The sequence below is a fragment of the Colobus angolensis genome, unplaced genomic scaffold (genome assembly GCF_000951035.1).
Source record: "Colobus angolensis palliatus isolate OR3802 unplaced genomic scaffold, Cang.pa_1.0 Scaffold2, whole genome shotgun sequence".
Classification (NCBI taxonomy): Eukaryota; Metazoa; Chordata; class Mammalia; order Primates; family Cercopithecidae; genus Colobus; species Colobus angolensis.
Window position 1 is genome coordinate 18,916,362 of NW_012115154.1, and position 21,996 is coordinate 18,938,357.

Sequence of the window (21,996 nt, forward strand, 5' to 3'; positions counted from 1 at the left end):
AGCACAGGCCGCCCAGCGCATCAGATACCTTTGCACCCCAAAACAGGCCAGTCCAGGCACAGTGGCTCACGCCTGTAGTCCCAGTACTTTGGGAGGCTGAGGCAGGTGGACTGCTTGAGGCCAGGAGTTCAAGACCAGCCTAGGCAACATGGTGAGTCCCTGTCTCTACAAAATAAAAAATAAAAAAAAATTAGCCAGATATGGTGGTGCTCACCTGTAGTTCCAGCAACTCAGGAGGCTGAGTTGGGAGGATCGCTTGAGCCAAGGGAGATTGAGGCTGCAGTGAGCTGTGATCATGCCACTGCACTCCAGCCTGGCTGTCAGAGGGAGACCCTATCTCAAAAAAAAAAGAAAAAGAAAAGAAAAATATTGGTTTTACAAAGCTATGTTCCAAGGGTTGGGAGCATCATAGTTCTGCATTTGTGGAATTGAGGGGCCACAACTGTGTCATAAACCTGGCCCTGCCTCTATTTCTATGGCCTTGGGCAAGCCACCTACTCCCTCCGAGACTCCATCTCCTGCTCTGCGTGGTAAATAGATGAAGCCCTGTGCTCTCAAGAGCCTCCCAGTCTGCCGTTCTCAGCTCCCCAGCACCTGATCCTGTGCCCCTCCCAGCCTCCAGTGATCTATCGCTTGGTAAGTTTTCTCAAGAGCCCACTTTCCAACCCTGATATTTTCAATTAGCCAGTCAGCTTTCACTGAGCTCTGTGACAATGACAAAAATGGACAGAATTAAAACCCCAGGTTTCTATTTCCAATCTTCAGGGACTGGGATGTTCATGAAGACACCTTCGGGCAGTGCCACGCTGCTGCTGGTCCTTCATGCACACCTCTGGAGAGAGACTTCCTCAAACAGACCCTCACTTCATCACCACAATCTCAGCCCTGGCTGCAAAGAATTTATAGTCGTGTTAGGTAGACAAGACTAACAGCACATTTCTAGTTTATTTCACCAAAGGTGAAATATTCCACCTTCTCCACAACAGCAACCAGGAAAATTTATCCCCAAAATAACTTGGTTTATATCAGGTCTGTTTCATAATTTTAACCCTTAACCTGTGCTTTTAAATTTCACTTTAAAATACAAAAAGATCTGGCAGGGCATGGTGGCTCACGCCTGTAATCCCAACACTTTGGGAGGCAGAGGCAGGAGGATTGCTTGAGGTCAGGAGTTCTAGGGCAGCCTGACCAACATGGTGAAACCCCATTTCTACTAAAAAATACAAAAATTAGCCGGGCATGGTGACGCATGCCTATAATCCCAGCTACTCGGGAGGGCTGAAGCAGAGAATCACTTGAACCCAGGAGACGGAGTTTACAATGAGCTGAGATTGCCCCACTGCACTCCAGGCTGGGCAACAGAGTGAGACTCTGTCTCAAAAAATAAAATAAAATAAATACAAAAAGAGCAAATCCATCATTTACATCTGGGCCACAGTGTCCCTCTGTCTCCCTCTGGCCCAGGAGCACTTGGCTATCTGGTTGTGCTGGTCGTGCTGGGTATGGTGACTGATCTATTCAGAGTCCATTCTGGCTCCTCACACTCCTCCAGGTGCTGGTGTCAAGAAACTGTTATTCTCTCCTCCACATCATTCCCAGAAGCTCTCATGGCTGCATCTCTAGGAACCAAGTCCCTTCCCCATCCTCCAGAGCCAGTTTATAAGGAGCGACCTCCATTCACAACTGCACCATTGCTATCATGCATCAGTGAATCAATGAAGTTGAATTTTCATCAGCCTGGCCCTGAGAACTTAGCAGGCAACTGGGACCCTGCCAGTCTCAGAGTCTCATTTGTGGATTTCTCCTCTATGTGGGTCAAATGTGTCCCTTATTGATTTCTGAACATGAAAACAACTCAATAACATGTTTACTATGGTATGAGACTACACTGGTAAGTTCCTTAGACCACAGAGAACACAATATCAAAGTCAGGCTGTGAGCAAAGAGTGGACATCCTTCCAGTCCAGAAAACTCTGCCCCTGCGGGCTTTGATGTAAGAACTGAAAGTTCAGTCCTTTTGGTTTTTGTTGTTGTTGTTGTTTTGAGATGGAGTCTCCCTCTGTCACGCAGTCTAGAGTGCAGTGGTGCAGTCTCAGCCCACTGCAACCTCTGCCTCCCAGGTTCAAGCAATTCTCCTGCCTTAGCCTCCTGGGTAGCTGGGACTACCAGCGCCCACCACCATGCCTGGCTAACTTTTGGATTTTTAGTAGAGATGGGGTTTCACCATGTTTGCCAGGTTGGTCTCGAACTCCTGACCTCGGGTGGTCTACCCGCCTCAGCCTCCCAAAGTGCTAGGATTAAAGGCGTGACCTACTGCGCCCGGCCTGAAAGGTCAGTCCTTTGAGAGTCATCCTGGAGCCCACCATCTGGCCATGGGACATAGGTGAAATCAGAATCTCAGGTAACCAGGTAGCCGCACATAGGTAGCTCTAAGAGGAAATTGCTTCTGATTGAGTTTACCTAACTCCCAAGCTATAGTTCACACATGGCCCTGGTCTTACATGTGGCAGCTTCCAGCTTCCTTATGAGAAGAAAGGAGTGCAAGAAGTGGCACCATTACAGAGAGGTGAGCCCTCCAAGAAAGCGAGCACCCCCAAATAACGAGCTCCCCTTGACTAACACAGGGTGGAGTGAGGAGCAGGACACTGAGTCTCCTCCCCACAAGTCAGGTGGCACCCCACAGCCAGGAAGGAAAGCAGGAATTCAGAAGACAAGCCGGGGACAGTGATTTGCTTCTGTCAGCCCAACTACTTGGGCGAGGTGGGAGAATCACCCCTGAGCCCAGGAGTTCGAGGCTGCAGTGAGCTATGATCACGCCACTGCACTCCAGCCTAGATGACAGAGTAAGGCCCTGTCTCAAAAAAGAAAAAAAAGAAAAAGAAAGAAAACTGGGGAAGCTGAATAAGGGAAAACACAGGCAGTCACAGCTCTTTCCCCACCTTTTAGACAGCTGGCCTCCTAGCGCCTCCATGGAAGCCCCATTGGGAACCCCTTTGTGGATAGGGCTGCAAAAACATGCCTCTGCTCAGACAAGAAGTCGGGCAGTGGGCACATGTTATTATCGAGGAGAGCGTCTTCTCAGCACCATTATCCATATTCAGTATCAGTCCTACTAAAGAAGTGTTCCCAAATCCAGCTCTATTGACAACACATGGTTCTTACAACTAAGAAACGTTACCAGGACCAGGCGCAGTGGCCCTTGCCTGTAATCCCAGCACTTTGGAAGGTGGAGGCAGAAGTTTGCTTGAGGTCGAGTTCGAGACCAGCCTGGGCAAGAGAGCAAAACCAGCATCTCTACAAATTTTTGTTTTTCAGTTATCCAGGTGTGGTGGCACACGCCTATAGTCTCAGCTGCTCAGTAAGCTACAGCAGGAGGATCACTTGAGCTCAGGAGGTTGAGGCTGCAGTGAGCCATAGTTGCACCACTGCACTCCAGCCTGGGCAACAGAGGGAGACCTTGTCTCTTAAAAGCAATAAATTAATTTTAAAAAATTGTTACAGGGCCAGGCGTGGTGGCTTACACCTGTAGTCCCAGCACTTTGGGAGGCCAAGGCAGGGGGATCACCCGAGGTCGGGAGTTCGTGACTAGCCTGGCCAACATGGTGAAACCCCGCCTCTCTATAAAAACACAAAATTACCTGGGCGTAGTCCCGCATGCCTGTAATCCCAGCTACTCAGGAGGCTCAGGCAGGAGAATCACTTGAACCCAGGAGGCAGAGGTTGCAATGAGATCGTGCCATTGCACTCCAGTCTGGATAAAAAGAGCAAAACTCCATCCCAAAAAAAAAAAAAAAAGTTACAGGACAGTGGCATTGCATGTCATGCAATGCCACAGAGGATTGCGGTAGACTGACAGGGGTTCATGGAGAGGCTTTATGGAGAGGGCTGCAGGAAGCCAGGTCTTAGAGAATGAGGAGGACTTGAATAGGAATAAAAGAAGCTCTATTGGGCACTTCATAAAAGTGGGGCCATAGTCATTTTCTTTTATTTCTTTTATGTGGTCCCAGCTAAATTATGAGCTACTGAAGGGTGCAGTTGCGTCCCATGCAGCCTGCAGCAGGACAGCAAGTGAGGGGCCGTGCTGCTCTGGACACTCCTGCTTTGAGCAACTTTGAGCCTCATTCTCCTCCACTGAAAAACAATGGGGTGGACTGTGCTCTCTCAGGACTTTTGGTGACTTTCTGTGACTCTGGGTGGGACTCAGGGAAAACATTTGAAGTGAAAGCTCTCCTGTCCCGGGTTGGGAGATCCCGGGCATGGTGAGCACCCAAAGGCCCAGTTTGCTCTGCTGGGGTGAGGCCACCTGGACAGAAGCCTCACCAGCACCGGATACAGCCAAGGCCAAGGGCCAAGGAGACACCACCCATGAGGGATGCTGAGGAGAGAGGCGTGTCTGTCCTGCTGCCTGTTACATCCAACCCACCAAGCACTTCAGCCAAAGGAGCTGCCTCTTCACTAAAGTCACTTTCAGCTTTTCTGCACTTTTTCCATTTCTGAACCACAAATTTGGCAGTTACCCAGAACATTCAACGTTTACCAGTTGGTGAAAAGTTAGCAGGAAACTTCGAGGAGTTTGTCCTCAGCAAGCAACGCTGTGCCCCAACACCTCCTCAGTCATGTCCAGTGTGACTTGAGTCTCTAATAAGCAATGGCACTTGCTGTCCCCTCCAAACACTGATCCTTCACCTGATGCCTGAGGTTACAAGAGGATAGGCTGGGCTAGAGCTGCAGCAGCTGCCTCGGCAAGTGGGAAGCTAATTGGCTCAGGAAGGGATGTTCCTAAGACCTCAGCTTCGCGAGCCCTGAGCCGAACAGCTCAGCCTATGATCACGCACCACTTCCTGTGCCCCTCGGGACTGCCTTTGAGGGCACCATGACAGGAGCCGCTGAGTCGAGCCCAGCCCAACCCTCAGACCTGCACCATGCTCTGCTCTCCCAGGAGGTTCTGTGCCTCCCGTTCAGCACGGTTCCTTTGCAGCTTCCTCTCCTCCGCGCCAGCCGCCATCTCTGCAACGTGATGCCTCATTATGATCGCTAATGATTATTATGGGAAACCTGCTTGCTAACCAAAACAGAAGTCATACTGCAGCCACTCCTCCCTTCCAGGGCCATGTTTTAATTCCTCCCTGGGGTTCATCAGATGCATCTGAATAAAATCCCAATGGCTGTGGGAGGACTAGGAAAAAGGTCACCAGTGAGGATGGCACTGACAGGGTGGCCAAGAACTTAGGGCTTGAAGGTCTGGGATCATATTTTAAGTTGTTTTCTAGCCTGTATCGTGAAGTAACTTCCCCAGTGCTCACAATGGCCCTCCACTTTTTTTTTCTTTTTGGAGACAGGGTATTTTGCTCTGTTGCCCAGGCTGGAGTGCAGTGGGGCAATCATGGCTCACCGCAGCCTCAACTTTCTAAGCTCAAGGAATCCTCCTGCCTTTGCCTCCCAAGTAGCTGGGATTACAGGCACATGCCACAATGCCCAGCTAATTTTTAAAATTTTTTAAGAGTCTGTTGCCCAGGCTAGTCTTGAACTCCTGAGCTAAAGCAATCCTCCCAGGCACAGGAACCAGCTGCATGCTTAGGAGCCAGTGCCTGTTGACTCCAATGTCTCAGGTGCCTTAACTCAGAACATAAGCCTCACCCCTGCCCCTCAGGCATCCCCAGAGGCTTGGGGTGGCACTAGGCACATGGGCTCAACCCATTTCTCAGTATCTGAAAGAAAAAGCTCCCCCAGGGCCAGAGGATGGAGGACAGCTGAGTCCCTTCACTCATTGCCATGTCGCCTAATCCTCATTCCTCCAAGCTCCTTTCTCCAGCCCAAGAATAACTCTTCCCTAAGGTCACTTAGAGCCCCACAGAAAGCCAAATTTCCCAGTGGAAGAGTCATAATCCCAGGGCACCCAAGGCAACTTGACATTAAATAAAGTCCCTCTGCTAAGACTACCATTCCACCTGGGGTGCTTAAGACCAGGAGACCACCCTGATTTGACCTTCCTGGTGTCCCTAATCAGCAAGTTCCAACTGAGTATCTGGCCGCCATCACCTGGTAGAGCAGAAAGGGGAAGCGGAGCTGTCACATATGGTTGTGTTGCTGTGAGAGGCCTCTCCAGACTGTTTCCCTAATGACTGATTTTCTTGCCAGTTAGCATCTAAGTCTTTTGCAGCCAGACCTTATGCTATTGCTAATTTTAAAATAATGGTAAGAGGATCATGCTAAATTCTTCTGCTCTGGTTTCTTAGCAATGTCTCTTGCAGACTTCCAACTCACTTATAAGGTGTGATTATTAATATAAAATAATGAAGCTAATTATTTAAACAAATGCCTCAGAATGCATTCTTTTTTTTTTTTTTTGGAAGACAAAAGTTAACAATCACCAAAAAAAAAAAACTTGAATTGTACTTGGATGTTTAGTAATTCAAAGTGATTAAGAAGCACCTTCTTTAAAATGCTACTGTAATAAGAAGATCAAGATAAACTGAATTTTGGAGGTGGGAGGGTTGGGTTTTTTTTAGACAGGTTCTGGCTCTGTTGCCCAGTCTAGAGTGCAGTGGTGCGATCTCAGCTCACTGAAACCTCCGCCTCTGCCTCCCAGGCTCCCACTTCAGCCTCCGAGTAGCTGGGACTACAGGTGCGTGCCATCATGCTGGCTAAATTTTGTATGTTTTTGTAGAGACAGGGTTTTGCCATGTTGCCCAGGTTGGTCTCCAACTCCTAATCTCAAGCAGTGCACCTGCCTCAGGCCCCCAAAAGTGCTGGGATTACAGGCGTGAGCCACCGCATCCAGCCTTAAATTGAGTTTTTATCGCTTAATACCATGTATATATGCAGCTTTAAGAAAATGATTACTATTTAATCTTTTACTAAATCAATTTTCACACTAACCACTCTAATGATATACAATTATCTTAAAATATCTCAAAACAGTCACTTTGGAAGGCCCTGCATTTTCCATTTATTTCGACATCATTGAGCCCTTGAGAGAAACTAACGCACCACATGTGTCCTCTTATGGTCCTTGTGCTGTCAAGCTGCCAGGACTCCTACAAGGAAATACCTCTTCCTACAGCAGTGTAAGCTCTCACTGAAAAGCAAGTTCAACCAGGTTTCAGTTTCCAGAAGACTGTCCACCACCAGGGGAAAAGGTAGATCCCACAGACCTGAATCTGGAACTGCAAAGCCCTCAGTGTAACCTCCCTCAGCCTTGACCATCGAAGGACAAATGAACAGCCACTCAGAAGACGGTGAGCTGGAGGCCTCCACTCAGAGGCCACCTGGAAACTGGAAACTGGGAGTAAACCCCCCCTGCAAAAAAAGGTATCCCCAGCTCCACCTCGGAGGTATCCCAGAGCATGGGAACAGGATGGGGCCCACAAGCCTCCAGACAGGGGCAGCCACGGACAGGCACCAACATTCATTCTACAAAATGAATGGTCTTGAGGCTGTTGGCCCAAGACTCTGGTTTGTCCTCCCCACTGCTCCCGTCATTCTCTTTCAAATATTTAATATTTACCTTGGTTGTGCTAAAGTGAAAAAAAAAAAATACAAGCATTTGTAGCCACATTGCCAGTGAAGGAGTGGGGCTTACGCTCCCTGGGGAGGCAGGCAGGGGAGGCAGCCACAATCCGGAGGCCAAGCCTTTGGGAAGAAAGCGACCTCCGGGGACAGAAGCAAATTTTGGCCCAGCCAACTCTGTCCAGAAGACATCTCCCTTGTCTGTGCAAAATCTCAAACATGGGGTCTTGTGGGCTTCCTAATGGCCACATCAGGTGCTGGGCACTATGCTAGATGCTGGGTGGGAAGAGACGAAAAGTTGACCAGCATTCAGCCCTTCCCTTTTATAAAGGACAGACAAGCAAGCAGGCAGGATGTGGGGAGCCCCTAACACAGGTGCCAGTGAGTGCCGCAACTGGCTGAGAAGCCTGCAGAAGGCCTCAGGATCAGCAACGTCCATGCTAGGACTGGGAAGATAGAAGGGTCTCTCCACACCAAGGATGAAGGGGTCTGCATCACAAGAAGAGGGCAAGATGGACAGATGCAAGAACATGGTTAACAGGACGGAAGATCGCATGGCTGCGGCACAGGGCACACGGCAGGGAGGGGAGAGGGCAGGTGAGTCTAGAAAGAAAGATGAGAACCACTGTGCAAAATGGGCATGGAGGGCTTTGTCCTTCAGGCAGTGGGGAGAAGTCCCATCTGTCCCTTCAGGACCAGCAGGCGTATGACTCAGACCACCTGGGCTCACATTCCAGCTCCACTCTGAGGAGCGGGGCATGCTTGGGCGAGTCACTCAGTCTCTGGGGCTTTGGTTTCAGGTGGCTGGAATAATGCTTGCCGCAAAGGGCATGCTCAGGAAATATCCATTGCTGTTATTTGTCAATGAAATGTGAGAGCTGCCACTGCCCGGCTGAGCGGGGATGAGATCTCAGGTAAGGACAGGTGCTGGAGACCAGCTTGCACCTGGACAGGCAGGCTGGGCATCCCTCCACGCCTGGAGCTCTGAGCATGGAGGTGGAGGCAAGAGAGGCGGCGCCGCCCTCCCCCTTCCATTTCTGCTCCCAGCCCCTAACGAGACTCCAGCTTGGAACCCTGCGCCAGGCTTCCACCAGGTGTTGACAACTGCATAGATCCCTTCCTCTCCTGCCACAGCCCCTCCAGCTCCCATCCCACCCTCTGGCTCTCTTGGTTTGGGAAAACCCTCAGCCCTAGATGACAGGCCCTTAACAGCCAGGTGCCCAGCCCTGCAGGAGGGGAGGGACTGCACCACCACAGCTTGCCCTTGTCCTCACCACCAAACTTCCTGTCGCTCTGGGAGCTCAAGTGAGGGGTGGAGCCAGGGAGCAGGGCTGCCTGTGGCTGGACAGTGCAGGCCGGAGGATGGGTGGGGAGAATCTGAAGTCAGACGCACCTGCCACCAACTAGGGATGCAACCTCCAGCCAGTCACCAGACCAGCCAGAAAATGACTGTCCTCATGTGGATGCTAACATGCCCTCTGCTAGAGTAGGGGTTCAGGACACAAGGGCAGAGCACCCAGCTGCAGACCGGACCCAGGGACCACCTGGCAAATGCAGCCACTGTGACTGCTCCTCACCCACTCTCCAGCCTTGGCAGGGGAGTCCTGGCAGGGACTTGGCAAGGAGCATCTGGACAGCCTGGCCCATCCAGACTGAACAACTGACTTTGGGTCACCTCTGTATTTTTATCGAGGACCAGCATGGACAGGTTGCCCTCTGCTGGGCCCAGACCCCATCCCGAGCGCAGGCACATGCACACTCCCACACACGCATTCACTCTTCAGGAGCACCAAAATCCACACCAGACGCCAATGCCCAGGCAGGGCCCTCACCTAGGGGAAGGCAGCTGACCACAGTGCTGGCATGGTACCGCAAAGAAATAACCAGTGGCACCTCTGCTACAAAGCCAGGAGGGAGGCAAAGGCCCTTTCTTCCTGTCCTCTCTGTGCCCCCAACACCCAGTCCGGCTGCTGGATACGGAGTAGTGGGCATCAGGCAGACTCCCAGGATGAAGGCACTCTAAGGACAAGGGCAGACCATGACAAGGATGAGACAGCACCAGGGAGCAAGCACTTGGCTCAGCTTACAGTCCAGCATGCGAAGAGCATTGAGTTTTGTGTGTACCTTCGCTGCTCCCCATAAGCCGCTGCCTGGGTCTGTCTCCTGCCCTGGGCTCCAGAGTCCATAAGCAGAGCCACACCCCATTGACACCAAATCTAGGCCACGCCAGCTAGACCCCCACCTGCAGTGACAGTCACATCAACCAGGAAGGCCTGTGTTAAACTTTCAAACCATGAGCAGAAGCAAGCTCACACTCACATGTGCATGTGTGTACATGTGTGGGACAGATCCTGATGCGCATGTGTATGTGTGTACATGCGTGGGACAGATGCTGATGCACAAACCTGTCTTTTCTGCCTGGCATGCCTGTCAACCCTCTTCCCCTCTGACCTGTGTGTGGATCTCTTCCTTCTCCCTGTCTCTCCCAGGCCCTGGAAAGGGGGAGATCCCTTCCTTCTCTCCTCCCTGCTCCGGGCACAGGGAACCTTCCAGGCTGCTCAGAGACCAACACCTGCCCCACCCAGGCATGGGCAGTGAGAACGGCATAGTTATCTTTAAAACAGTCAACAAATCCACCTCCAGAGGTTTTGAGGACTCAGCGAGAAGCTGCTCTGAGGTCTCTGGAGGCCTTTGGCAGCTCCCCGCCTGCAAACCGGCCTGGCTGGGCACAGCCTGCCTGACGCCCATTGGCTCTCCACACCAGCCGCGGTCATTGCACCACATTCCTCTGAGGGTTGTGTGTCCTCACAAGCCCAGCAGCACATGCACACACACACACGCACACACGTACACACACACAGGCACAAGCAGGCACTTGCACACATACCCTTCACTGTCCCCAAGATGTCTGCCTTGCCTTGCTCCCCAGTCATGGGAATGAGTCACCCTGAAGGTTGTACCCTCGTCAGGAAGCTCCTCTTGAGATCCAGGATCACAGGGGATCAAGGTGATACAAGTGAGGTCCATTTGCAGCCAGACATCAAGTGAGCTCTGGTCAGGGCTGGGGTCACTAGTGTGGCCAGGGCCCAGTTGTATTGGACAAGATAAGGCTAAGTTGTGGGTGGGGGTGGGGCCAGGACTCAGACCAATTTCAGGTTAGGGTCAACATGAGCTCAGGAACCGGGTGAGGGAGACAAGTGCAGGGCTGCTTCCACAGTCAGTGTGAAGCCTGCTGTGGGAGCCAGGGTGCCCTGCCCAGCAGAGGCACATGGCCCTCAAGGGCTAGATGCCAGGTCAGTGTCCCATTAGGACTGCCTCTAAATGCATGTGGTCCAGGGGGTTGTTATCTTGAATCCAGGGCCCTACAGAGACAAGATTCTGTCTCCCTGGAGATGACCTGTGTCAGCCCCCAGGGAGCACCCCCATTGCACACACCCAGACCTAGATATAGGGGCAGCCCTGTGGGCCTGGGCATGCAGACAGACCCAGATTCCTGCGCAGGCACACCCATACATGTCCAGACATGAACACAGGATACAGCAAGTAACAGTTACACCCTCCCAGCACCACTGGAGTCTCTTCAGGATAATTATTTATTATTCATAGTCATCAGCATCTTCATTAATTATTCATATGATCCTTAATTATTATCCTTAACAATAAGAGCAGTAAATAGCAGAAAAGTCCTTGAGGTGCCTAAGGCCCAGGGCCGGGTGCCTCCGGGCAGTTAGACCAGCTAATGCCCTCAGGGCAGTGGGGGGACCACAGGCCCCACCTACTGCCGGCCCTGCCCCTGCCCCTCTCACTGGGGCCCAGGGGACTGTAGGAGAAGATGGTCCCAAGGGCTGGGGGAGGAGCTGTGCCTTCGAGTTCCTCTCCCCTTCCACGGTCAGGGCCTCCTGAGCAGGGCCTCCAAGGGGAGCGGCCCAGCAGTGCCTTGATCCCTGGGTGAGCCATGTGTCCACACTGGGCAGCCCCACTAACTGCCCGGGTCCGAGCCGTGTCTGTGCAGGGGCTGGGAAGTGAGGGCCCCCAGCTGGCCCGGCAGGGAGAGGCGTCGCGTGGGGCCATCTTGGGGGAGCTCTGGGGCCCCCGGGGGCAGCTCCTCACACGCCATGAACTGGGAAACCTGCAATACACACAGCATGGGCAGGCGAAGAGGCTATGGAGGAGGAGGAATGGGAGGGAAAGGGGCAAGAGAAGCTGGGGACAGAGATTGGACAGGAGGATAGGAGGGCCGAGCGGAGAGTCAGGTGGGCAGAGAAGCTGGAGGGGACAAGGAGAAGAGCCAAGGTAGTGAGAGCAGGACAGGGGCCACCAAGGGAAGGCACCAAGGTGGGAAGTAGAGAAAGGCACTCTCCAAGAGCAGGAGCCAAATGAGAGAGCTGGGAGCAGGGAAAGCCCTAGGCCCTTGTCTCTTCCTGAGGATAGGTGGCCGCTGAGCCCAACCCAACCTGGAATAAGCAGTCTCTGTGTTGGGACAGAAGCTGGGACAGAAAAAGAGACAAGATTCTTTCCTGCAATCCAGAAAGAACTTGGAGACCTAGAAACAGAGGCAGGCTGACGGCCAGGCATCTGAAGGCCAGGGAGAGGGCTGGGGCAGGCGGGAGGGGTTTGTGGGTGCTGAGCGTCTGCTGGTGAGAGCTCTGCGGGGGCGGCTGTGAAGGGAGACTGGCACATTTGCTGACGTGGGCCCTGGTGTCTGCAAACAGGAGCAGGCAGCATATGGGAGGGGGTAGCGGATGCCAAGGGAAGGGGGGAGGGCGCAGATCCCAGGCCGCCTCTGGCAGCCAGAGGAGTCCCCATGGACACAGAGGGTGGCACAGACACCGCCATCCTGCAGAGGCCAGGAACATGCAGGTCCACCCGCGAGAGGACAAGGGGCAACCCAGGCCCATCTCTAACAGAGGGGGCAAAGCAGGCCCAGGAAGTCCTCCCCTGGAGGCTTGACCTCTACACCCTGGGAAATGCCAGGCACCCTCAAGATGACCCTGTGACAGCCAGTGCCAAAGGCAAAGATGGGCAGGAGAGTGAGACCAGGGAGTGTCGCTCACAGAAGGGGCCCCGGACCCTGTCTCTAGACCTTCTGGCATGCAGCCTCCACCTCCAGGCCTCAGGTTCAGTCAGTTCTCCTTGGAGAGCACCCATGGCCGTGACACAGGCGCCACAGTTGGAGCTGGCTCTTCAGGTGATGCTCAGGGGTCTAGTGGTGGAGGCTGTGGACACTAGGGGAATGAAGCTGCGGGCCACTTAGCCTACAGGTTCCCTGCACCCAGCTGTCTAGGGGCTTTGGACGGGGGACTCTCCTGCCCTACCCTGAGCCTGCAGCTCCCGAGGCAGCCTTCCTCCAGGAGAACAGGGATGGGAGGAGGGCAGGACAAAGTTCAGGGAGGCTGGGCCACAGAGCCCAGTAGAAAGGCAGCAAAGCAGGTTTGGGCTGGAATCAGGGAACAAGTGGGTAGGGGTACATCGAGGAAGCAGGGCTGGAGCTTACCTGAGAAAGCGAGTCCAAGGTGAGGGTGGGGAGGGGGCTGACGGGCAACAGTGGGGATGTGGAAGTGGGGCCAGGCCCCGGGGTGGTCACAGCACTGTAGGCGGGCGGGACCAGCGTCATCTGCCTCTGTAGCAGCTGCAGGACAGTGGCCATGTCTGCACTTAGCCGGGTCTCCAGCCTGGGGCAGGAAGCAGGGGATGCTCAGGGAAGTGGGGACACCAGTGACAGCCTCCGCCGGGAGTGGGGAAGAGGAGGGGGGAGGGGCAGCTGGTCAACCCAGGCCCTCTGCGCTAGAGGTGCGGCAGCCCCCAGTTTGGCTGGGAATGGAAGGAGGGGATCCAGCTGCTGCACGCATAGACAGGCCCTCTCCCTCTACCAGACACTGCCGCCAGGAGCTGGACCAGACTCCAGGGCATGCCCCCACACCCCACCTGCACTCCCTCACCTGTTGAGCTGGCGCTGGAGGGCGTCCAGCCTGCTCTCCACGTCACCCCGGGGCCGCCGACCCGGGCTGGAGAGGGGGATGTTGAGGAGGCTGGGGGTGGGGGCGGGGCATCGAGGGAGCTCCTGGTACTGGCGGCCCCGATTGTCCCCCCAGAAGCTGAAAATGTTGGACACTCCCGAGAAAGCGCCTGCAGCCGGAAAGCAGAGCCGGGTGAGCAGGGCAGACGCCCCGCCACTGCCCCACCCGGTCCTCCCTCGCCCACCATCCAGGTCCTCCCTTGCCGGCGCCTGGAGTACCTGACAGGGGGTTGCAAGTGTCGCTGCTCTTCTCGCAGTCCTCCATCAGGGGCTCCCCACCCGGCGGCTCTCCGGGGGGCCTGGGGCTGGAGAAGGGCACCAGGCGGAGGGGGCTGGAGCTGCGGCCTGGGCCCTCATCCTCACTGCTCTCAGGGCTGGAGGGGCCACTGGACGGGCTCTCCCCCCATGGCCCCCCCGGCCGGCCCCGGCTACTCGGCCCTGCCCCCGCCCGGCCCGGCCCCAAGGCCGACACCTCCCCTGGCTGCTCCGTGTCTGTGGGAAACAGAGAACGGGCCTCAGAGAGGGGAGGGGAGCGGAGAGGAGGGGGCAAGGGTGGAGGAGGGAACAGGAGCGAGCCCGGAAGAGGACTGGGCAGGACGCCCTGGTTTCTCCCCAGTTGCTGCTTCTGCTATCTTGCACCCACTGTCAAGCCGACCAAGAACTCCCAGGACCCCCTGACTGCCCAAGCACCGGTAATGGTGCTTTGGGGGTTGGGGGATCTCTGGGACTGCGGGGCCTCAGCCCCGTTGTTGGCTCCCTGGCCCTCCTTTGTCCTATGTTCTTTCCTCCTCATCGATTCAGGGCAGCGCTCAGAGACCACAGCCCTGTGAGGTCCAAAAACCCTAGGCTTGCCCTGGAGGGTGGAAGAGGGCGTCCTGGAGGAGGTGACAGCTGCAGGGGCCCTGAAAGATGGGCAGCATCTGGACAGCTGGGGTGTGGAGTGGGCACACTGGAGGAAGGGATGGGAAGGTCTGAGGCCTGGGTAAAGCAGACACGGCCCGCCCCGCCTTCCAGCTCCCAGCCTCACCTTGGCCCCGCCCTCCCCTTTCCTCCCCTCCCCCGCCTCACCCTTGTCCGTGCGCCTGCGGAAGGACAGCTTGCGCTTGCGTTGCCGACTGAAGCCACTTCCTAACTCCGCACTGCCAGGGGAGCCCGGGATCATGTTGGTCTGGAACCAAAATCGGTATCAGGGCCCTTTCGGTACTCTCCTGCCCCACCAGCGTCAGGCCCCAAGCTCCCTCCTTAACACAGAAAAAGTAGGGCTGGGCGCCCCAGCTCTGGGGAAACCCTTCCCTGCCCCCAGCGTGACCTCTGCGCCAGGCAAGGACTGAGTTTGGGACTTTTATAGCCTGCTCCATGATACCATTTGACAAACAGGGAAACTGAGACAGAGAAGCATCACATTCAAAGTCACACAGCAAAGGGGCAGCCACACAGCTGGAAGCAGGAGGATGGGGTCCAGCTCAGGGCAGCCAACTCACATCTCGCAGGTTGAAGGTGATCTCCAGGCTGGACCAGAAGTGGTCGGAGAACTCAGGGTACATGTCCAGCACCTCCAGCAGGTCGTCCCGATGGATCTTGTGTAGGTCACAGTAGGTGAGGGCCCGCACGTCCCCGTTCGACTTGCCAGGCCTTGCATACAGGTTCAGAGGCTCCCCAAAGATGTCATTCTTCCCTGGAGGCCATGGAGAGGACAGGGAGCTCAGCCCCGGGGGGCGGCATCCAGGCAGCAGGCACCTTCTCCTGGCATCCCCACCCCAGGCAAAGCATGTCCCCTCAGCTGGGTCGCCTGCCAGCTGGCCCCCAACCCACACAACCAGGGAAGCAATTTGCCAGCCCACCCTCCCTCAGCTCCTAGCAGGCAGGACAGTGCCAGAGGGGCCGGCAGAAGGGGCCAGGAGCCCAGGGTCTCCCAGCAAATGAGACCCAGCCAGCAGGACTACCACAAACCCCATGTCCCAAACACCCTCTCAGCCAATCACTGCACCCTTGTAAGCAATGTTCTTCAAACCAGACATCAGAACACAGTGGTGAATCAAAACCAGCATTTTTTTTTTTTTTTTTTTTTTGCTTATTGAACTGACACTCGTATTGCTGAGCACAGCACAGAACAGAAATGCTAGAATGTACCGCATGTAATAAGGCCCAGTGTTATGTAGTGAAACTTTGATTTTAGTTGTGTGGGAGTGTGTATTTGTGTTTGTACAGAGCTGAGAAACAAAATCTAAAATGTCCTACCATAAACCATGGTCGAAAGAGTTTGCTCTATCTGCCCTGAGGCACGCAGGGCCAAGGGAAGGACAGGCAGAGGGGAGGAAGTCCTCAGTGTCCAGACACACCAACAACCCACCCCCTGTGCACAGGCAGCGTAGAAAGGAAGTGGGCAGAGGGGGCAGGACTCCCTTTGCTTTGGATATGTCATGGGGCTGGGCATGAGGCTGCAGGGAACCACACGGCCCTTAGTGAAAGCAAATGCCCAGCTTCCAGGCTGGCATTTCTTCCTCTACTGCCCAGGCTGGAGGATCTAGATTTGATCCTACTTTAAGGAAGCAAAAAGTGTCTGTCTGTGGCGGATCCTGAAGGGGAAGAATGTGGGAACCCCAGAGTTCAGCAGCCCCACCCTACATGGGGCTCCTCTTCATGGCCCCGCTTGAAGGGCCTGAGTTCAGATGAATTAAAGGAGCCCAGTGACCCTGCAGGCAGTCCCAGGTCCACAGCCCCAGTGACTGCACAGTCAGAGGGCTCACACCTCTCGAGGCTGCAGAGGCATTTCCAGGCCAGTGCCCGCCCCCACCCCATACCCAGGATGGCCACGACGACGTCGCCCCGCAAGATCTCGATGGAGCCCCGGGAGATGAAGTACAGGGCGGTGAGCAGGTCCCCAGCGTGCACCAGTGTGTCCCCTGGCGGTGCATGTGTGGTCTTGAACTTCATGGCCAGGGCCCGAAGGCAGCCCTTGGTGGCCCCTCGGAAGGGTTTGCAGTGCTGCAGCAGTGAGCGGTTCAGGTGCAGGCAGATGTCCGCCTGCAGGCACTCAGGGAAGCCCTTCAGTACCTGGGGGTGGGGTGGGGCAGCTCAGCACACCCTCCCTTGGGACCCCCCAACCCACACTCCACTCCACCATCCCACCCCTCCATGTCAGGGAAATCTCATTCTCCAGGCCTGGGAGATCTCAGAAGCATCAGGTGGCCCAGTGTCTTGGGAAGGACCTGAAACCCCACTCCAGCTTCAGCACCCCTGGCTGAGCACCTTGGGCTCTAGACCTCCGTGTTCTTATTTGTAAGGCATAGAGACCATTCCCGCCCTGGGCTGTCGTAAGGATTTAACCCCTTCGCCTATGTGATATATAGCTCCTACCCCAAAAGGGGAGCTCTCCAGAGAAGGGGTTCCAAGGGCTTCCGTTTCCTCACGGACAAAAAGGGGCAACATGCCTCCAGGGTCCTTCTTACTACTGACTGTGACCACCTGAGACTTGCTTGCTGTGCCAAGAGGCTCCCCTCTGCCACCCTACTCTTCCCAGCCTGCCACCCACTGGCCACGCCCTGGTGGCCTCACCGCGTTCATGTCGATGCCGTTGGTGTAGGACCAGGCGTGCTGGAAGTACTCCTCGAGGCGCTGGCGCAGGGGGTTGGGGATCTGGTGGAAGCGGATGAACTCCCGCACCCGCAGCATCTGTGTGTGGTAGCGGGCTGTGCCCGAGTACAGCCGCTGGATGATGGCCGACACGTTGCCGAAGATGCTAGCGTACATGAGGGCTGGGGGCGTGGGCACGTGGGGCTGTCAGCCTCTGCGGGAACCCCACCCACCCACAGGGACCCTGCTCAGGCCCTGCACCAGGTCAGTGTCTCAGTCTCAGCATCGACATGCCCACAAGATGCCCTTGTACATCTGCATTCCAGCACACCCCACCCTTCAGTAGTCCCCGCCCTGGTGACCCAGCCCCCAAACTATGTCACGATGGTGGCCCCTGGACTCTCTAAGTCCCAGGGTCCTCACTCTGACCCGGCTAGCAGCCTCAGTTTCCTCCAACTTGGGTTCCTCCACCGTGGGCTCTCCCTGCCACCCGCCCCTGGGCACACTCACAGCCAATGAGCATGACGCAGATGGAGAAGATCTTCTCTGAGTTGGTGTTGGGGGAGACGTTGCCAAAGCCCACACTGGTGAGGCTGCTGAAGGTGAAGTAGAGAGCGGTCACATACTTGTCCTTGATGGAGGGGCCGCCCAGGCCGCTGCTGTTGTAGGGCTTGCCTATCTGGTCACCCAGGTTGTGCAGCCAGCCGATGCGGGAGTCCATGTGCGGCTGCTCCATGTTGCCGATGGCGTACCAGATGCAGGCCAGCCAGTGCGCGATGAGCGCGAAGGTGCACATGAGCAAGAACAGCACGGCCGCGCCGTACTCTGAGTAGCGGTCCAGCTTCCGCGCCACGCGCACCAGCCGCAGCAGCCGCGCAGTCTTCAACAGTCCGATTAGCTGGGGGACAGGGAAGGGGCACATTCCGTTGACGGGGCAAGGGAGGAGGGGACGTGCTGTGGCCCTCAGAGCAGGCATCAGAGGTCAGATCCCCAAAGACACCCTAGAACCTCCTCCTAAGAGTTGAAGCCCACGCTGGACCCAGCACATGTGTCTCATTAATCTTAGTGCTAGCTTTGGGACCGAGGCAGCCCCCATAGTGCGGATGAGGAAACAGGGGCACTGAAAGGTGCAGTGATCACTCTAGGGTGCCTGCCCACTCCCACCAGCTTCTAGGGCACTTTGGTGTAGCTACAAAATAATGGCCCCTTGGGGTGGATGAAACAGAAAAAAAGGTGTCTTGTGTGGCCCTCTGCAACCTGCGAGGAGCTTGTATGGAGCGGAGGAGCATAGATTTGCTGGGGTACCCACCACGCCTCTGCAGCTGCCTTGTTACCATGTCTCTCTCCCACTGTCTTTCTCTCTTTCTCTCTCTCTCTCTTTCTCTGTCCTCCTCGCCACCCTCTCCACCCCACTACCTCCCACCACCTTCCTGGCCTCTCCTCTCCCCGCACCACCTGCCTCCTTGCTAACCCCACCTCCTCAGAGCCAGAGCCGAAGATGAGCAGGTCGAAGGGGATGGCGGCCACCATGTCGATGAGGAACCAGCCCTTGAAGTAGTGGACAGCGATGCGGCCGGGGTGGCTGACCACCTCCTCGTTGGCATTGACGTAGGTGGTGCGGAAGTTGATGAGAATGTCCACGATGAACATGATGTCCACAATGAGGTCCACCACGGCCAGTGGCTGGCAGGCATAGCCACACTCGGTAGCAGGCGGGCCTTCTTCCGTCTCCTTCAGCAGGAAGGCAGCCGAGTAGGGTGTGAAGACGGCCGTGTAGATGACCAGCAGCAGGATGAGCCAGTCCCACACCGCCTTGAAGGGGCTGTAATGCAGGATGGTCCAGCGGTGGATGCGCGGTGCCTGCAGCTTGTACTCAGGCAGCACGTCGGCACCCAGGGACAGGACCTGCAAGCGGGGAAGGCGGAAGCATGGGTGAGGCAGGCCACGGGACCTCGGGGGCAGGAGCAATGACATCTCTGCCGGGGCCAAGCAGAAGGCCAAAAATGTTTCCATCAGAATGCCCACCCCTCAGCCAAGCGACCACAGCAAACGGCCACCCCCAGGTTTGGGCATCATGGTTCCCAAAATGACACACAGCACAGGACTGGCTCCAAACAGTTCCAACAGTTCCCGGCAGACGTTGATTCAGGACACTCAGCAGGAACACCCAGTGCTGCTCCCCACCGGCAATGCAGATGCAGACCTGCCGCTGTGACTGTCCGGAGACACTGGCCCACACCCCCAACCACACACGCCATAGTCTCAGACCAAAAAGGGTTCCAAGGACAATAGCTCCCAGCCTAGGCAGCGGCCCCAGGAGCCATAGTCCCAATCCATTGACTGGTAGTCACTGCAGTTCCAACCAGCCTGTCTTCATGCCACAGGCCCGAGGACACCAGGCAACCAGTCTTGGGTCCCTTGGCCTTCCAGGATGAGGAAAGACCAAGACACTCCCCCCCTTCACTTGTATACCTCGCTCCCTCAGACCCCTCTCCACACAGGTCAGGGACAGCCCACAGTCCTCATCTTCCCACCCTCTTACAAAGGGACAAAGAAGACCTAGCCCAGCTGAGAGGAGATGGCACCCAACTTATACAGAGGGATGTGCACACAGGGACTGCTCAGCAGTGACACACACAGCCCCTGTACCAGCTCACACTCACACTCTGCCTCCTCCACACTCACACTCATCAGACAGAGGCAGGCTGGCCATCCAGACCCAGTGACAGCACGCACATCCCTCTTGCTCCCAAGGCAAACTAAGAAGAGCTCCGGCCAGCCTCTCCACAATCCCAGAAGCTTCTGGGTCTCCCTAGAATCCTCTCTCAGACATGCAGCTCAACCCAAAAGCCCCCTCCCCAAGCTCTCCCTGCCATCCCTGGGCAGCCAGCTGAACCCAAGGCCTTGCCCAGCCCCCATGAATTCCAGAGGTGCTGGCCCTGCTCCCAGAAGCACCAACTCCCAGGCCCCCACAGCCTCAGGCTTTTGGGTTGGGGAGGCTATAGTGGATGAGTCCCAAAGACTCCTTCATACTCCAGCTGGGCTTGCCCAAGACACCTTCACAGATGGCGCTGCTTGGAGAACATTTCCTTAGAGGAAATAACTAGAAGTTAAGACGGGTCGTAGTTAAAGATCTGACCACCCTGGGGTGGACACAGGGCCTCCAGAGGTACCAGATGGGCTGCAGGAGCAGCTGAGGCCTAGGGCAGGCAGGGAACACATGGACAGGCTCCCAGGCTCCATTTCTACTCTACCTGCTGCGTGCCCAGCTCCTTAAGGCAGAGCAATTGCCCATGGGTGGGTGGCCCTTCAGTGATCAAGTGGGGACTGGAAAAAAAAAAAAATAACAACTAGCCAGGCCCCTGCTGACAAGGGGGCCGAAGAAGGTAGCTGCCCCTGGATAGGACTCTTCTCTGTGCCTGAGAGGTCAAGCCTCTGGGCGGAGGTGTCAGGACCACCCCTAACAGCAGTGACCCTACCCTACCCGAGTCTGCACACAGCATGAGCAACATTGCCCCAGGGCACAAACTCACATGTGCACGGGGCACACCTCGTCCTGACAGGGGCCAGTCCCAGCTCTTCAGCCACCAGCTCACCTATGGCCTTGGGCCAGGTCTGTCCCCCAAGCCTGTTGTCCTATAGAATACTGAAGCTGGCTTGCTTAAGCCAAACCCTGGCTCCTCAGCCGTGGGTGGGAAGACCTACCTGTACCTGTCCCCCAGCTGGAAAGAGCATATGAGCCAAGGCAGAATGCTCAGGTGTGGGGCGGCAGGGGCAGGGATGGGATTCCCAGACTCAGCCCTGAGCCACCTCCCACTCCTCCTCCACTGTTGGCCCAAGGCCACCCCAGGTTCTGACAAGAGAGCTGCTGGATGGCTCCCAGGAGGTAACAGAGTAGTGCATGGCCCAGCCACCACGCGTCGGCCGCCCATGAAGAGATGAGCCAGGTGCCTCAGCCCAGCGCACCCTCACCACCCACACAGTGGCTTCCGCATATTCCAGCCTCCTCGACTCCCCACAACAGCACAAGCCTCCCTTGCCCACCGGGTCCAACCCCAGCACATAGAGCAAGGGAGCCCCAGTGCCTCCATGCCAGGCCCAGCTGCTGCCTGCCGGCTTCTCACGGTCCTGCCCGTGGGCTCCTTCTCCCCACTCTGCCTCCCCACCATCTCTCTGGGCATCCGTCTCATTCCTGTCATCTCCCCACTTTGCATTTTGAGCTCTAGGACTGTGGGCCATGGCAGCCACAGGGGAGGGGAAGTCCCGGCAAGGGAAACTATGTAAGCCCAGCCTGGGAGGGAATGAGAGCAGGAGCCAAGCGCGGGTGAGCAGGGCCAGGCCCCATGGCTCCCAAAGCCTCCTGCTTCCCAGCAGCCCTCTCCCCAACCTGGAGCCAGAGCCCTCGGGCCAGCCACCTGTCTCAGTGCCCCAGCCCCAAAAAGAAGAGGAAGGACCGGGTGTCACCTACCTCCTGGGCCACGAGGCTAGAGATGCGCACTGCCCGCCTCACCCGGCCTTTCTGGGCCCTGGGCCACAGAGCCCCTGTCCTGCTTGCCTTCCCAGCTGGGGCCGCCATGGACGACTTGGCACCCTGCAGCCTGCCTGCCCTGGGGCCTGAGGGCCCGACCAGTGCCTCACCTGCACCCCAGCAGCAGTCCCAGCCCAGGCTGCACCCCCGAGGCTGGCCGACTGGCAGCCAGGGCAGCCTCTGGCATGAAGCCAGGGTGGTTGGGGCTGGGCCCCGGGGCTGGGGTCACCCTGGCAGTAAGCATGGACAGCAGTCTGCCTGGCTCGAACTGCCCATGGCCCCGTGGTGTGGGCCCTGCTGCCAGGGTGCCGCGCTCTGCCCGCCCGCCAGCCCAGTAGCGGCCGCACTCGGAACCTCGGCTCCTCCAGCC

At 56.3% G+C, this 21,996-nt stretch overlaps 1 protein-coding gene across 2 annotated transcripts in view; it reads right to left on the reverse strand.

Annotated features, from left to right (window-relative positions):
* Positions 1-11,084: 11,084 nt before the first annotated feature.
* Positions 11,085-21,996, reverse strand: part of KCNH2 (potassium channel, voltage gated eag related subfamily H, member 2) — a 13,252-nt gene continuing 2,340 nt past the window's right edge. Inside the window, exons 1-11 of one of the 2 annotated variants that reach the window (XM_011941475.1) lie at positions 21,567-21,996; positions 18,575-19,003; positions 17,609-17,996; positions 17,081-17,280; positions 16,327-16,579; positions 15,007-15,200; positions 14,594-14,693; positions 13,745-14,017; positions 13,449-13,635; positions 13,004-13,181; positions 11,085-11,638 (exon numbers count right to left, since the gene is read on the reverse strand). In XM_011941475.1, coding sequence (XP_011796865.1) covers positions 11,489-11,638; positions 13,004-13,181; positions 13,449-13,635; positions 13,745-14,017; positions 14,594-14,693; positions 15,007-15,200; positions 16,327-16,579; positions 17,081-17,280; positions 17,609-17,996; positions 18,575-19,003; positions 21,567-21,674 — 2,460 coding nt within the window. In that variant the 5' untranslated portion in view covers positions 21,675-21,996 and the 3' untranslated portion in view covers positions 11,085-11,488. The remainder of the gene's footprint in view (positions 11,639-13,003; positions 13,182-13,448; positions 13,636-13,744; positions 14,018-14,593; positions 14,694-15,006; positions 15,201-16,326; positions 16,580-17,080; positions 17,281-17,608; positions 17,997-18,574; positions 19,004-21,566) is intronic. The other variant, XM_011941474.1, reaches the window with a different exon arrangement.